This window comes from Ochlerotatus camptorhynchus, unplaced genomic scaffold (assembly GCF_037179485.1).
Source record: "Ochlerotatus camptorhynchus isolate MF236.1 unplaced genomic scaffold, CSIRO-AGI_Acam_v1.1 ptg000503l, whole genome shotgun sequence".
Lineage (NCBI taxonomy): Eukaryota > Metazoa > Arthropoda > Insecta > Diptera > Culicidae > Ochlerotatus > Ochlerotatus camptorhynchus.
In genome coordinates, this window is record NW_027040988.1 from 1514395 (window position 1) to 1530904 (window position 16510).

At 35.1% G+C, this 16510-nt stretch overlaps 1 protein-coding gene across 4 annotated transcripts in view; it reads right to left on the reverse strand.

The window, feature by feature from the left end:
- Positions 1-16510, reverse strand: part of gek (serine/threonine-protein kinase gek) — a 162478-nt gene that overhangs the window by 23341 nt on the left and 122627 nt on the right. For all 4 annotated transcript variants that reach the window (XM_065235686.1, XM_065235685.1, XM_065235684.1 and 1 more), the window contains exons 9-10: positions 1021-1130; positions 634-945 (exon numbers count right to left, since the gene is read on the reverse strand). In XM_065235686.1, the coding sequence (XP_065091758.1) occupies positions 634-945; positions 1021-1130 (422 nt within the window). The remainder of the gene's footprint in view (positions 1-633; positions 946-1020; positions 1131-16510) is intronic.

Consider the following 16510-nt stretch of genomic DNA (forward strand, 5'->3'; position numbering starts at 1 on the left):
AATTTCAAAGAATTCCGGAGTTCTCTCCAAGCTTTTTTCTGAATTGAATCCTAAGGAGTTCCTCTGCAGAGTTCCAAGGGAATTATCAAATCAGTTCAGACGTTGAAAAATTTCATCTCAGACACAAAAAAAAACAAGATCCTTTTAAGATTTAAAAAAATATCTCAAAAATAATAGAAATAAATATACAGGACATGGAGCAATTTGAGAGATTCCGAAGCCAATAAATGTCCCATGGAGATAGAAAATCCACAGGACATGAACCGTTATGTGATAAGCGGTGGTATAACTATACGTTCCTATTATGCTATGCTGCTATTATGGCGTATAGGATTCCGAAATGGTTGTGAGCTTGATTATGCTTCTTTCCATTCATACGACCCACTATGAAATTGGAATAATGGAATACTGAAACTCAGTATGGAGCAGATTGATATGCGAAGCCTTTTGAACCACACAAACTAGTTTGTTTGAAATGAATTGAAATTTGAAGAACCTGTGGTTGTCTGGTGGCAAGTAGCCGCCATTACGAAGAAAATCAGTAATCCTAATGACAAAACGGATCGATCCTCCAAGAATGATTTTTTGAGTTTAAAACCTAACATTTTAGGATCAATAGAAAAATGTACATACCAGCGAATGATCGCTCAGATTGCTCTTGGAGCTGGACAGCGAATGGCCTCGGTTATCCTCGACGTCACCTTCCTCGCTTTCCATCGAGTAGTTGGAGTGATGCATCTGGTGCATCTGTTGCTGATTGCTGTACGTGTGGGATTGCTGTTGCTGCTGTTGAAGATGTTGCTGTTGCTGCTGCTGGACCTGCTGATGCTGCAACTGTTGATGCAGCGACGACAGGCTCTGATTATGCTGGTTCATTGGCGTGTTGGTAAGATTGTTCGACGATGAACTAGTAGACGTTACGTGTTGACTGTTCTGCTGGGACGGCTAGTTGTGAGAAACAGAAAACGTTAAGTTTGTGAAACAGATCATGAAACTTGCGAAATAAACAGATCAAATTACCATATTCACTGCTAGTGTCGAGTTGGTGTGCGTTGTCGAACCGGAACCATCGCGAGATTCTTTCAGGAAATGGTCCAAATAGGACATCTGCGATGAAGGTCTCTCCAAAACTATTGACCGTCGGCGTCCGGTGGATTCGGATTGCAAGTTTGCGCGACCAATTTGCGCCAAACATAGTTCGGTTTAGTTCGATCGTTAATTTAATCGGTGTTATTCAACAACAACAACAAAGGATGAAGCATAAATTTTGATTCGAATTTAACGTTTCGGTTTTGTTGGTACATAGTTTCATCCAATTGGTCGCCCACCAAGACGCAGCAAGTGGTGTTTTCAGTTGATTAGCAACAGCGGCATTAGCAAACACACACAAACACAAACACGATTGTTGTTCGCGGCAGTAGTGTCGTTTGGATTGTGTGGTTATTGTTTATGTATTTTTTTTTTTGGTTTTAGATTGGCACATCACAACAGTAAGGGCGCGCGATCGCAGATAATATTTGCGGTGTGATTTGTTTGTGGATTTGTGATTTTGGCATGATAAAACAGAAAGAGAGAGAAAACGCATTTGTTAGAATAATGTATGATTAATTTACGAGATACAGTTTACTGAATTATGGGGGAATATATCAAACAAGATGAGGTACATTATGAACTGAAGAGTGGAATGTCAATGTTGAGGGTATATAATACTTGTAGTTTGAGAAAATTGTGTCAATTGATGGTGAAGCTTTGAATTAAGCTTTAGCATCAGTAGCTTTCTTTCTTCGCTTAAGCATTAATTGCAATTGCTAGTTAGCGGAGACGGACGTTTAAAAAACGAAGTTTAATGTTGTCGGCATTCGGTGTGATGCAGTATTAGATTTATGTTTGTATCACACAAAAGTCGAATGGCATTAGAGGAATGTGGAAAATACGCATAATATATAATATGATTTGAATCTTCATCACCGAAATATTTTTGAAAGAAAATCTAATACTGCATTTGGCTTAACATTTATTTCTGTAACATTAGTGTAGATGATAAAGTATTCTCGAAATTTAAACCCTCAATTGCAGGATTACTTTCAATTACTGGTTGAAGATGGTGTTTACTGGTATTATTCAAGTATCAGTGATGTGTACAGTAGTAATATGCTTAACCTTAATTTAACCCTGTCAATTATAAAAAATATTAAGACTAAGTTTAGATCGCATCGTAGAGGAACCTACGATCGGCAGCTGCGTTGGAAGATATTGAGTATAATCAAGGAGAACACAGGACTCTCAGATCGTGATGTCGCCAGAAAATACGGTGCCAGCCGTAGTACCTTCCGCGGACAACGAAAAGCTTATCGTTATTTTTGTGCAAGCTAACAACCAAACAGGACGCTGAAGCAATGGCACTCGGAAGTGGTACGATCAGGTTCTCACGAAGTACCAAGAATGGACGACGAAATATACCTGAAGATAAATTTTTGGAAGCTTCCTGTCCTCGAGGAGATGTTCTCGACATGTTTAAGTTTGTTTTCGCTGATAACGAAAAAACGGATTGTACCGTCCAGTAAGGCACACAAAGGTCTTGTGTAATTTTAGCCAGATTTAACTAGCAGCCAGGAAGTACTTCAGTTCTACCTACAGGTTTTAATTAGACCCCAATGTGGTATTTAGCCTCTTGTACAGTAACTCCTATCGCTTCCTCCCCGCGGAGCCGGATGGAGTACGAGTAACTATAGGAAATATGGGATAAGAAACCCCGGTGGTAACCTGGTTGTATACTGACAGGGAAAGGAGGGTTCCTCTCTTCGAAGAGCGTAGCTTTTCCTAGTGTCTCTTCGGGTCTGCTTGGCTCAAAACAGCGTCTGCTCCCCAAGTTAGGGGCGGCTGATCCTCATCCTCATACCAGCGTGGGACTCTAAACAGAGCTGTACGTGATGGTCCTCCGGCAAGCAAAAAGTTGGGGTAGGCCCAACAAGCAGCCCTTTAAAAAACAATTGTAGCGAATAATAGAGAAGAAATTACGGATCGAAACAATCGGAAAAGACCTACACACTTAGAAATTTTATTAATTTTATACGTGAAGGAATCCAACTTTGACATAAAGGATGAGGCGTAAACATGTCATGTAAATTAAGTACTACGAACTTTGAGACGATGGCGGAAACGTACGTCAGACTAAACACTGAAACCTATCGAATTGTACTCGCAGGGTGGCCAGTGAATTTTCATTTTGATATTTCTGTTTTTTCCTGGTTCTCCCAGTTCAAATCATAAAAAAAATCTCACTTGTTAATATTCAACAAATAACGAGACTGAACACATTTTTTAAAACATGGCCAACTGCAAATTTTGGGAAGTCATTTGTGGAAAAAATATCTTCAGAATCAAAATAACAGGAAGTCTTTTTTTTAAGTTGAGATTATGATTTAAATCTATGAGTCACATAATTTACTCCAAACAAATCTAGATAGAGCTGGAATTAGGGCGTAACAACCTTTGTAAACAATGACTTCTCTCGTTGATTTCTCGGGATTTAAGGCACGTCTACACAAACTAATATATCCATCGGGTAGGAGAAGTCTTCTTCTACTCGATGGTGATGTTGATTTGCCAGGGAAAGCCATGGCTTCCGAGAAATCATCGAGAGAAGTCATTGTTTACAAAAGCTGTTACGCCCTAATTCCAGCTCTATCTAGAAATCATTAATCTTTTGAGATACTTTGAAAAATCTATTTGTATCAGTTCTCGATCTCGATCTCGATCAAATCCCAAAAAATTACTGAGTAGCAGAGTTATGAATAAAGGGCGCTAGGCCAAATGCTATCTGGCTGAATGGGTCATAAGACCAAACTGTAAAAAATGAGAGATTTAATTAAAACATTGTTCTAAAAAAACATGAAACAAATGCGATTCAGGAAAACTGTTGGAGATCTCGGAACAAGAAAATGTGTCTTCACTCCCTTGTCTGCACTAAAATAAATCTTTAAAAAAAAAAATGCGATTCAAGGAAATTACCATGATCCTGGGGCTACATTTGTGTAGACTTTCTAAAATTTGTGACCAAAACCAATCTTCGTGATCCTTGATTGAAAGAAAAAAAATAATTATAATGTGAGATTTTGAAAAATTTCCAAGATCACAGGTTTAAACAAATCATATTGATGGGCCCAGGAGTCATCATTATCAACGCTCTGAGACTTGGAGGAATTTTAAGGGTTATAACAAATTACAGAACTTTCTATAAAATCCTGAGGACAAACCCTGGAATTTTACGTGAAATTTAAAAGGAGTCAAAGTTGTGAGTTCAAAGAAATACTGAGGAGGATTCCTACATAATTTTGGAAGGAGAAGTTCAGAGCAGAATTCCAAAATGATGCTAGGATGTAGTCCTAAGAAATTGTTCGATGAATTTAGAGGGATTTTTGTGGAGAAGAAAGGAAGTTTTAAATTAAATTCTTCTGTAAATTTTGAAGATTTTAAAAGAATTTGTGACAATTTGTGAAAATTGTATGGGGATCGTGAGGACAATGACAGATGAATTTTAAAAAGAATTTCAAAAGAGTTATGATGAGAATTCAACAAATAACATAATTTTAAAATTGTTTTGGGGATAATTTCAAAGGAATAGGGCGTTAGGTTAATAAACTAATAAATTCAAAAAAGTGGCTGAGAAATCTTTAAAATGCTCAAGGGGCTTCTGAGGCAAATTTCAAAATATTACTAGGAGTTTTTTTGTATGGTTATTATACGAAGAATTCCATGATACTTCAGTTCAGACCGAAATTCCATGTTAATTCTGGAAATCAAATCATGAAAACTGTGAATAATATTGCATGGTTATTTTGATTTCGAATTAAACACAAAATTAAAACCCCAAAAACGTTTAGTTCAGTTTCGGGTTTTACAAATAAGTTTTCCAAAGTCCACCATCATCATTATTTTCTTTTAAGGCCCATCCAGTTTAAAATCAATTTCAAATTGCTGAATGATTGAATCCTATAAAACAAATAAGACGGGAAAGTGATGGAAATTATGTAGCAAATACGGAAAGACTCGCTCTTTTTAATTAGTTTACTCTGAGTTTCTGACGTAAAAATTTGTTTGAATGGCAGTGGCATAGCGCAATGGTCCCAAAGCCGTATTTAGGAAAACAAAAATGTTTGCGCCTGAACCGTCAGTTTTAAATATATAGTGTCTTCGGAAAAGTTTCTTCATATTTTTGGCCGATTTTTTGATGTTAGTGAAATTAGGGTGGTCCATTAAATTTGTGAATTAAAACAACGGTACGGTAACTTTTTTATTATTTGAGATAGACCAATACAGTGTTTTAAAAAGTTATAGAATAATCAATTCGATGCAACTTTGCTAAATACATCAAATATCTATCTCTTATGGTTCATGAGGTAAGATTATTTTAAACAAACAGGTTAGGGTGGCTCCTAAACAATCGACTTTCTTTGAATATCTTTAAATACATTTATTTCTCGTAAAAACGTTGTTGTGGACACATTTAGAACATTTGATGACGCATGTTTTTGGTCAAGCAACGAAGTTGTTATCTTTTATGATTAGAATGTTAAAGAGGATTTTCTCCTAAATAATGACTCTTTTAAATTGTATGCAAAAACATGCGTCATGAAAAGTTCTAAAAGTGTCCACAACAACCCTAACCTGCTTGTTTAAAATATAAGAGATAGAAATTTGGTGTCTTCAGCAAAGTTGCTTCAAATTGATTGTTCTACAAATTTTATAACACTGCATTGGTCTATCTTAAATAATAAAAAGTTTGTATTTTAAATTCACTAATTTTATGGATTACCCTAATTTCACTAACACAACAAAATCGGCCAAAAATATGAAGAAACTTTCCCGAAGACACTATATATTTAAAACTGACGGTTTTGGTGCAAACCTTTTTGTCTTCATAAATATGGCTTTGGGACCAATTGCCTTAAAGTCTTAAACCTCTCAAAAACGGTATACGTAGTTTATGAACAGCCCCTATACAAATATTCACATTGGAACATTTTGTAACTATCAAAAATTAAACTTCTTACCTAAAAATAATAATAATCGGACATTCAAATCCTCCATTTCTTCCGCCTTAAATCAACCCACAGTGTGTTTGTTACAATGAAACAAATACAAAAAAAAAATCTTTTTTCTGCATTTTGAAACTATTACAGAAAATGTTCATTGGTGGATCTTGAACAAACATACTTTTTATCGATATATTTCATCCAAAGGAATTGAACGAAAAGCCCATAACAAAAATCGCTCAAATTGATTCAAATTCTGTACACATGAAAAAGTGTAATAGTTGACTAACATTTTGTATTCACCAGCAGAGATATCCAAAGACGCATTATGGTAGGAACTCCGAAGGTTAGTCGCATCACGAAGTTCACTATCTACAAAACGTTGAGTTATACACGCTAAGATGCACATACCTCAAAAGCCAGTAAAGAATACTTAGATATCGGTAAAAAAATAGCGATAATGGAAGAAAGTGCACATAGGGTAAATGACGGCTTCAGCAATACTTTATTCTATTATCGTCAAGGGGTAAACAACATCCTTGAGAGCTCAATTTTGGCATGTGGATACATTGTGTTTCAGAGCATCTATTGGCCAAATTTGAGTGCTCTAGGACTAGGTTTACCTCCCTGACGATAATAGGTTAAAGTATTGCCGAAGTCGACATTTCCCCTACCTAAATTATCGGTAATCATGGATTACCAAAAATTAACGTTAAAATTTCCTAATTTATAGAAAAAAATAGCTTATTTAAAGTCAAAAGTAACGAGTTTTATCGGTAAAAATACCGATAATTTTAGCTAAACGTAGCTTAGAGTGTAGACCGGTAGCCCTCTACGGCCACGAGACATGGACTATGTGGACTTGGTGTTTTTGAACGAAATGTATTGCGTACCATGTACGTTGGAGAGCAGATGGATGATGCAGCGCTGAAGAGGCGAATGAACCGGGAGTTGCACCAGCTACATGGAGAACAACCCATCGTCTACACCGCAAAAATCGGGCGACTACGGTGGGCTGGGAACGTCGTAAGAATGTCGAAACGATTGAACCGAGATGAAGAGGCGCACAGCGGGCAAGGTGCATCAACCAAGTCGACGGTCCTCTGTGGAGCATTCGTAGACTGCGAGGCTGACGACGAGTGAAATCGAGACAACTTCTATGTAGGGTAAGCAGATATAAATCTGGAAAATCCTGATAAATGGCAACGCGGATGGCCGTAACAAGGTGTTCAAGAAAAATTTAGGTTAAGCTATTATTGCTGTGTAAAATAATGTTGACAAGTGTTTAACACAATTAATGGGCAGCGTTGTGGAGCGCGTCCTGGCAAATGGTTTTAGTAAATGTTATTAGCTCTAAAAAACAAAACAAAATCTCAAAACATTTTAGCCTGTATACAAAAAATAAAAGACACTGTTGATTATTTTACTAACAATTTCACTATATTTTCATCTATCACGAAAAAACCGGTAACAATCTTACGAATCGTACATCTTCTGCCAAAATACAAATTTAATTTTTTTTATAACTGACAATTCGTGCTCAAAAAAATTCAATAGCTTAGATTTCAAAACAAAACAGAAATTAAACCTTTCAAATAATCGCAAAACATAACTTAAAACAGTTAACAGCATTCTAGCTTTTGATCAAACTTCAAAATATCACTGGATGTTTACTTCTCACTTCAAAAGCGTTTGTTTTTTTATTTATTTATTTATTTTTTTCATTTCGATGGTCGTCCATGTTTGAGTAACGAAAAAAATCGCAGCAGGAAGCTTAGGTGGTGATAGTCAATGTGTAAACTAAACATATTTGCTCCGTTGTCTGACTCACTGGGTTGGGATTTTGTTTGATTACTATTTTTGTTCGTTTACTTTGCTTTCATACTGAGATTTTAGATTGTGTACCTAGTTTTGTGATATTACTTTGGGAAGTGTTTACCGATTTATGCTACTAGTGTTAGATCAACTGAAAATGATTGAAATGAAATTATGAACTGATTTGTAATATCACTGTTGCGTAAGCGACGGTTTGTGAGATTTGAACTCCATTTTTGGTTGGTAGGATAAATTCTGTTTTCAAGTGATAGCTGCAAAACCCTAGAACATAGGAGTAAGATAGATAGTAACAGTAGATTGAAGATGATTGCACAATTGTTTTAAATGCCCTATTTAACACGTGTCTCAGCACGGTCCTGATGATGCTAATTATGCTTTTCTCGTTTCTTTATCTTCTTACGTTTCTTATAGCTACCCTTGCGACGATTTCTATCGATCGCTATCGGTTCCTCCCCGTCGTCGTTTGCATCCTGGACTAGATTATTGGGTGCCGGTTTCATCCCGGTCAGTTTCTTCGAGTAATTTTGATTCTTTGGTGATGGATTAAGTGGAATAGATTGTTCGTATGCTCGTTGCTGGTGGTAGTGGGGGTGATCATGATTACTCGGGTGTATATTTTTCAACAACTTTGTGCCACTGTTTGCGGTACTGTTAGTACTAGATCGTTCGTTGATGAACACTGGCGATGGCGTATTGGGTGGAGTAAGCACAGTACCCATTGCGGTAGGTGACGCGCTAAGCGATCGTTCATTTGCAGCAACGCATGCATTTGGCTTTGAAGCAATGAGTATTGGCTGTGGCGGCGCTGCTGCATTCGTCATTGCGGTTACCCGGGTTGTCTCTGTAGTAGCAGCACTGGTGGATGGTAAGCTGTTGCTACTATTACTACTCAAACGGTTGCTGCCCCCGTCCACCTTTGCTACCGCGGCAACCGCCGGAGTCGAGTGAGAGTCGATTATTTTTCTGTTATTTCTACTACAACATTGTTTGAGTTTATGATTGTTACATAGATCTGGAAGAAGAACAATCGTAGAATCGCTGTAGAGGTGCGTATAACAAACACTTGCAAGGTGTATTGGCGTGAGCTTTGGTTTTAGCGAAAAGTAATACTAGATGGCGTAGGTTTTGTTTGGATTAGCTGGATGTATCTAGTACGATGAGTGCAAGGTTTCATTCATTTTGGTTTGGTTTTGGTAGGTTTGCAATTGGTTTGTTTATGTTTACTCTATGGTGAGGTAGATGTACAAGCGGTGATCAGGCGAGCATTGTTGGCGAGATTTCTGAATGAGTATTACTGTTAATTTAGCTAAATATCCACTTTAGTTTATTATTGCGTCATTGGATTGTAATCATATTAATGCAATATGTTTCGTTATAGCGGCGATTTTAGCAATTTATTTTAAAAATAAAAATGAAGATAGTCTTAAGATATAAGTGCTTGTACGTTACGATAAGTTTAGAGGAATAGCATGACAACACATTCTTACGAAGACGGACGAAGAAAATTTAAACTTCCTTCAACTCTTAGCTTTTGCAATAGACCCAAATGATCTACGAAGTTTCAAAAACAACTATCTGGTAAGCCCTTTCGTAGTGCCTATTTAATTATAATGCAAAAAAATGATTTAAATTTAAATAGGAATTGCTGACTACTCAATAATTCTATATTATTCAATTAATAAAACAACGCATTACTAAAACGTATGCTAGAATGTTCGAGAGTTTTACATTTCTTTTTTAAATAGGACGACTGTTCGTCTGTTGCTAACTTACCTCATCGACTGAATGAGTTGTTGAAATTTTTAACTGAAATTCTATAACCGTCTAAATATTCTAATTTCCATAGAACACTGTTGCAAATTGTGAAACTTTTGATAGTGCAAGTTAAATGCTAAAGCACCACACCATTCAATTTATGTCCCTGTCTACACGTTTAAATTCTACGCTAAGACAAAGAAAGAGCAAACGAAACATTTGGTCGCTCACGAAGAGACAGCTTACACCGCTTGATTTTGCTTACACGCTATTTATAAACAACCCAAATTTGAGTAGGATCTACTCATATCCGTCAAAATTAGGGCTACCTAAAATTGAGGAAACAAAGTTGGGACTGACAAGATGAAGAATAGACAACATCGGGTCGATGTTGCTCATTTGTCATCGTGTCAGTCCCAACTTTGTTTACGCAATTTTGGGTAGCTCTACTTTTGACGGATATCAGTAGATCCTACTAAAATTTGGGTTGTTTAGAAATAGCGTGTATGTCATTTTCGTGTTTGCTACACTATACCAATGATGTTTATATAAGGTCCAGGCCAACAGGCAGCTTGCTGATGTTACAAGCAAACATATTGTAAACATTGCTGAGCACTCAAGTGACGACGTCACTCTACCATAACATTCCATACTGCGAACAGTGAGATTTACGTCACTACCAACAGCTGTTTCGTGTAAAAAGATAAACATTGCAATGAAATATGAACACCAAAAAACATTTGTACATTTCACTAACACCAATAAGCCTGTTGGCCCGGACCTTATATAAAGGACATTGACACTACACCGGTGTTGTGTAAGCAGCAATAAGTGTTTGAAAACAAATGTGCAACCGATAGCTACACCCTGAATTTTTTCGGTGTACCGCGGTGCAACACCGGTGTAGCTACACCGTAAAAACGAAAATGACATTACTCTCTCGCAAGCACTCTATATTCTACAGTCACATAGGTAAAAAGTTTGCTACCGACTGAACTAACCGGGCTATAAAGAAGGTAATTTTTATCTCATTAAAAAAAATCGTTGATCCATGGGATTAAAACATTGAATTACAACTAATACCCTGCTATGGTTTGCAATTAAATTAATGCCAGCGCTTTATCAACTTCAAAAAGATGCGAACTTGATCTATTTTTTCAAGCGTTCGCCGCTGTTGGCTGATATGAGTGAGGAAGTTTATTCTCTTTCAATGACAACGAAAAATGATCAAAACAGTGCACTGCTCAAATAACATTGCAAGTTTTATTGAAGTTTTAAAGCATTCTACAAATCTTCAAAATCTTCATAAAACGCAAATTGTTACTTGAGTGTGGTTCGAATCGACAAGAAATAAAAAATTCACACCGTTGTTATTCGTTTTAGACGGTGAAATTAAATGGTGCTTCGCAAAACGATGCTTAGGGTGGTACTATTTTTTATTTTAAATGTGGAATCTAAAATTATAACTTCAGGTAGGTGGTTGGAGAAAATGCTATACTGAAGGCACCATTTATCTAGCCTTTAATTTCTAATAAAACATTTTAGACCACAAATTTAAAATAAAATGGGGACCACCCTAATTAATTTATTTTCATTAAAAAAACAGAACACAGCTATAATTCTATGAATGTGAAATAGTGCCACGATTCCCTGCTTAATTAACCGATTTAGATGTTCGTAGAAGCAATCTTCGGGAAAAAATATGTTATTATAATAAATATTTTTCCCGACGAATGCTTCGAGGTACTGTAAAACGGGGTAACATTGATAATTTTTAAAGTATATTCTAAATAATTTTTACAGCAATGAATGTTTTTCAAATTTTATATTTTTAAAAAGAGGTACTGAGGATCCAAGAGTTAATTCGTTAGTAATATGTTGAACGAAAATTAAAGCTAGTTTTGTGACCGAACTTCAGTATTTTTAATTTGGGGTAAGAATACAACATTGAATTTGTGATGGCTGTATCGGAAATACATTTCACAAAAGATGGTTTGAGTGCTTTTTTCAAAAAAGCGAAAAACACGAAAATGGATTTTTAAATTTTTTATAAAATATGTAACACATACTATGTAAAAACTAAATACGATATCAACGGAAATACCCTAAGCTACAATGTGGAACCAATGTTTCTTATTTGGAAAAAAGCACAGCGAGTAAATTTATTCTTTATATTATACTATCAAAGTTACCTGCATTATCAAAGATACCCCGTTTTACGGTACATCAAAATCGGTTAATTAATCACGGTACTATGGCACTTCAAATATGGACAGAATTTTGACTTTCTCGTCTATTTTGCTTATCCCCTGTGTTCAGGCCCGCTATTTCACCTTTATAGCATTATAACAAATGGGGCTGTGTCATTTCACCAAATGGGTTATTTCGTCGGTAATATTTTTTTTTTGCCGAATTTCAACTATGATCTATGAAATATATATGAAAAATAAATTAACTTCAGTTTTGCGGTTAACTTTGCCGAATGAAAAGGCAATTTTGACAACGAATTAATCAACAAGCAAAGTAAGGATGCAAAAAGAAACATCTTTCAAAAGAAAATTTAAATCATACTTCATCCACAAGGCCAGAAATAACAAAACTAGGAAGAACTGCTCATGTTTAAAAGAAGGCAAAATTTTCTATTGACATAAAATTTGGATGGAATAAATTTAAACAAAAGATTGAGCAGAAATAAAAAAAAATAAGAAAGGATAGAGCAGCTTCTAAAGGAATGAAAATATTATTTAAAATTTCCAAATATCTGTCAAAACACGTAATTACAAGAATCGTAAATTTCGAAAGAATTGCTCATGTTTTAAAGAAGGAAAAATATAATAAAAGCAGTAAATACATGGGAAACATTTTAATAAAAGAACTGGTAGCTTTCAAAAAAGAGAAAAATACTCGTTTTAACATGACAAATGCTGGATCTCAATAATAATTACAAGAATCGTACATTTAGGAAGAACTGCTCTTAATTAAAAGAAGGAAAGCAGCCTAAAGCTTTTTAATTTTTGTGAAACATTTTTATAAGAAAGAAGTGTAGCCTTTAAAAGATGAAAAAAATAATCTCTTGAAATTATTGAATCCTGGTTTTGCAAAGATTTTATAATGAAAATCTCGCAAGAAATTAGCTTGAATTTGGGTAGGAAAATATCCGTCGGGGAAATGACCTATTCGGCGAAATTACCCACCCGTCGATTTTTTTTTCGGGGAAATGAACCGCTCTCATATCAATGCTATATTAAGATAGTGCTTGGTAAGCATTAAATCACTATTTCATATGCAAATACATATAGGGCAAATTAGAGCCACGTTTTAATGGTTATCGATTAATTGGGTAAACATCGACTTCTCGCTCGGGCTTAGATTTTACTACAGCTATCCCCCGAAGAACGCGTTACCCACTGAGTTGCACCCAGCGCTTTCCCGGCGGGGTTTCAACCAGTCGGTCTGATTTTTTGCATGTGAATAGTGCCAATGGAGAACTAGTCACTTGCAGAAAATCAGAGCGCTTGGTTGAAAACCCACCGAGAGAAAGCGGTGGGTAGAACTCAGTGGGTAACGCTTTCTTCGGGGGAAAGCTGTAGATCACGAGCAGTGCGCAAAACAGTCAGGTTCAATAAGTCATTTTCATATGAACAGGAACTGCCATCCGACTCATCATTAACTGCCTCGTTAAAGGCTGAATAATTGGGAAGTAAACGAATCACTGGTGACAGCAGAGCACTCAGTCAGCACGTTTATTCTTCCGTTATGGTACTCAATCCTTGGTTTGAATGACTGAGCGTACATTTTCAATGGAAAAATGCCTCAATTACATGCTGTGTACGCGAAGGCCAGTGGTGTGAGCCACCTGTTCGTGAGTGACTGAATGTTTTTGTTGGCTCTTTCATTGCCTCGTACTTTACCGTTTGGTACATACGGTCTAGATAGAGCAGTGCTTTCACACTCAGCCTAAGCAGTCAACAATTTTACGCTCTGATCACGAGTCTTCGTATGTCAAGTTGACTCACTCGCTTTTTTCCAATACAAATTTTATTAATAGCGAATTTGTTTTTGATTCAGTTCCAAAAAGGCTTGCTTCCACTCACTTGCTATAAAAAAATCATTTTCTGAATTTTGAAATCTTTAGATGTTATAATGATATTGTGTACTTGTTAGATACAAGAAGAGGTTGAAAGGCAAGTGTTTGACATAAAACCTGTCGAATTTACTTTCAGCTAGTCACAATAAGTCCTTCTAGTACTTATTCAAGACCTTCAACTAAGGAGAACAATCAAAGCAAAGACTAAGTCACGATTTTCAAGATTTTAAAGATTCAGATAATGTAAAATTTTGGAATAATGATTTTAATAGCGACAACGATCTAACATAAAGGCGTTTGTAACGTAACGTAAGTAATTATTATTGTATGATGGATTTCAATGCCAAATATTTAAAAAATGTATTTCGAACTCAACCATCTCCAATTTGCATGAAACTTTGTATAATTTTTTGATAGGGGAAATGTATGTAACGTCGGCCTAAATGTCCCTAATTTGGGTTCATACATAAATTCAGCAATCGACTAAATTTTCAATAGCAACCAAAAATATCCATTAGTATCGTCCCAATGACGCGTTCACCAAGATAAAATTGATAAATAGCAGATTTTTAGCGATGGGCCCAATGTTAGATCCATAGGCCAACATTAGAGCCATTTCCCCTATGTTCAATCATTCACATTTGACCTAAATTTTAGCCATTTTGATTCTTGCAAAAATAAAATAAAATGGCGTAAAAGGTGTTTTTCAACAAATCGTAACTCGAAAACGACATTTCCAATCGAAATGACGTCAGAGACAAAGTTGTAAGAAAAAGTAATTCGTTTTTACATCGTACATTTTTTTAAATAATTTTAACATTCTAAAAAGGTGTTTTAAACTAAAATAACAAAAAAATACAATCTTTGATATTTTTTTAACAATGTTTGATTAAAGCTTCTAACTTTATGAAAAATGCTAGTTTCTGTAATCTTTTCAAGTTCGACACTTAAGAACTAAAAACTTTTTGTGAACTATTTCAACTTTTTGTTTGTACAATTTTTTGTTAAATTCAGCACAGAAACCTATTTTTATGACTTTCAAAATCGTTTTCTGAGCAAAATTTACCAAAAGTTTTTGTTAATTTTCAAATGTTCAACTTGAAAATTCCACAGAAGTTTGCATTTTTCATTAGCAAATCATAAAACCAATTTAGAGAGGGATGTAATTTTAATTTTAAACATTTTTATTTGATTTTTTACCATGTTTATTCCTACTGAAAATGAATTATTTTTCCTACAACCTTGTCTCCGACGTCATTTCGATTGGAAGTGACGCTTTAGAGTTATAAAGTGTTGAAAAATATTGAAAACGCCATTTTGATTGTTTTTGCAAGATTCAAAATGGCCAAATTAAGCTCAAATGTGAATGATTGAACATAACAATCAATTATGCAAAGTTTCATGCAAATCTGAATAGGTCACGTCAGATTGATTCGTAATTTGGCGTGAAACTGCTCCCCTACACGATGAAGCTGGTGGTTTCTCGAGCATATATCAATTCTCGAGAAATTTGCGAAAAACGTTATTGTACGTGTTGGCCGAAGGATTAATGGTCTAAGGTCAAAAGGCCGAATTTTTTTTTTGAATTGACGAAAGGTCGAATTAAAGCTAAGGAGAAAAAGGTCGCAAAGGTCAAAAGTTCAAATCACTTCTACACCGGGAACCGGAAAATGTAATAATCTATTAAAGATTTTCATAAAAAAGTATACAGAATGTGAGCAGTTCCACGCCAAATGACGAATCGGAAAAACTCAACCTTCTCCACTTTGTATGAAACTTTACATAATTGTATGTTATGGACCATCATTAAAATTTTTACAAAAAAAAAATCGGCCCATATGGATTTTTTTTCAAAATGACGTCTTTGTCATTTTACAATAAATTGTAGCATGAAAACGTCACTTTTGGTCGAAATGACGTCTGAGACAAAGATGTAGAGAAAAATAAAGTCTTTGTTTCTAGTATTTTTGAGGACAAATAAAAAAAAAACTCAAATTCTCAATCTACAATTTTTATATTTTTTTATTTAAAAAAAGCTCACAAAAAATGCTGCCTTGAAAATTTACAAAAATCGTAGAACAAGAACTTTTGAATCTTTTAATTTTGTCGAACCTCTTAACAGAATCCCTTTATGAAGAGCTTTTTGAGTGTGGTGATTTATTTCTTTTTAATTCCGTTATAATTGCTTTTATTTTGACAGATACGCGTATTTCGTCTACTACTTGCAGACTTCATCAGTGCCAAGTATTAAACACCACTTGGCACTGATGAAGTCTGCAAGTAGTAGACGAAACACCCGTATCTGTCAAAAGATAAGCAATTATAACGGAATTAAAAGGAAATAAATCAACACACTCAAAAAGCTCTTCAAAAACTTTTGGTCAAATTTTCGAACTTTTCTAGGACAATTTGTTGTGTAATTTCTACACAAGAAACAATATTTGAGACATTCTAAATTGATATCTGTGCAAAAACTACATAAAAAAGCTTGTTAACAAGAAGTTTAAAAATATGACCAAAAGTTGATGTTCTACAATGTTTGTCAATTTTCAAGTGTTCATGGTTTTACATACTCAAAAAGTTTGCCTTATTCATGAGCTTTATTTAAAACAAAAATGATTAATATCGGAGATATATTTTTTGAGATATTTGAGTTTTAACACTTTTTGAATTTTTATTCAAAATTATCAAAACAATTACCGTGTATTTTTTCCCTAGAAAGACTTTACTTTTCTAGACAACTTTGTCTCAGACGTTATTTCGATAAGAAGTGGCAATTTCATACTACAAGTTATTG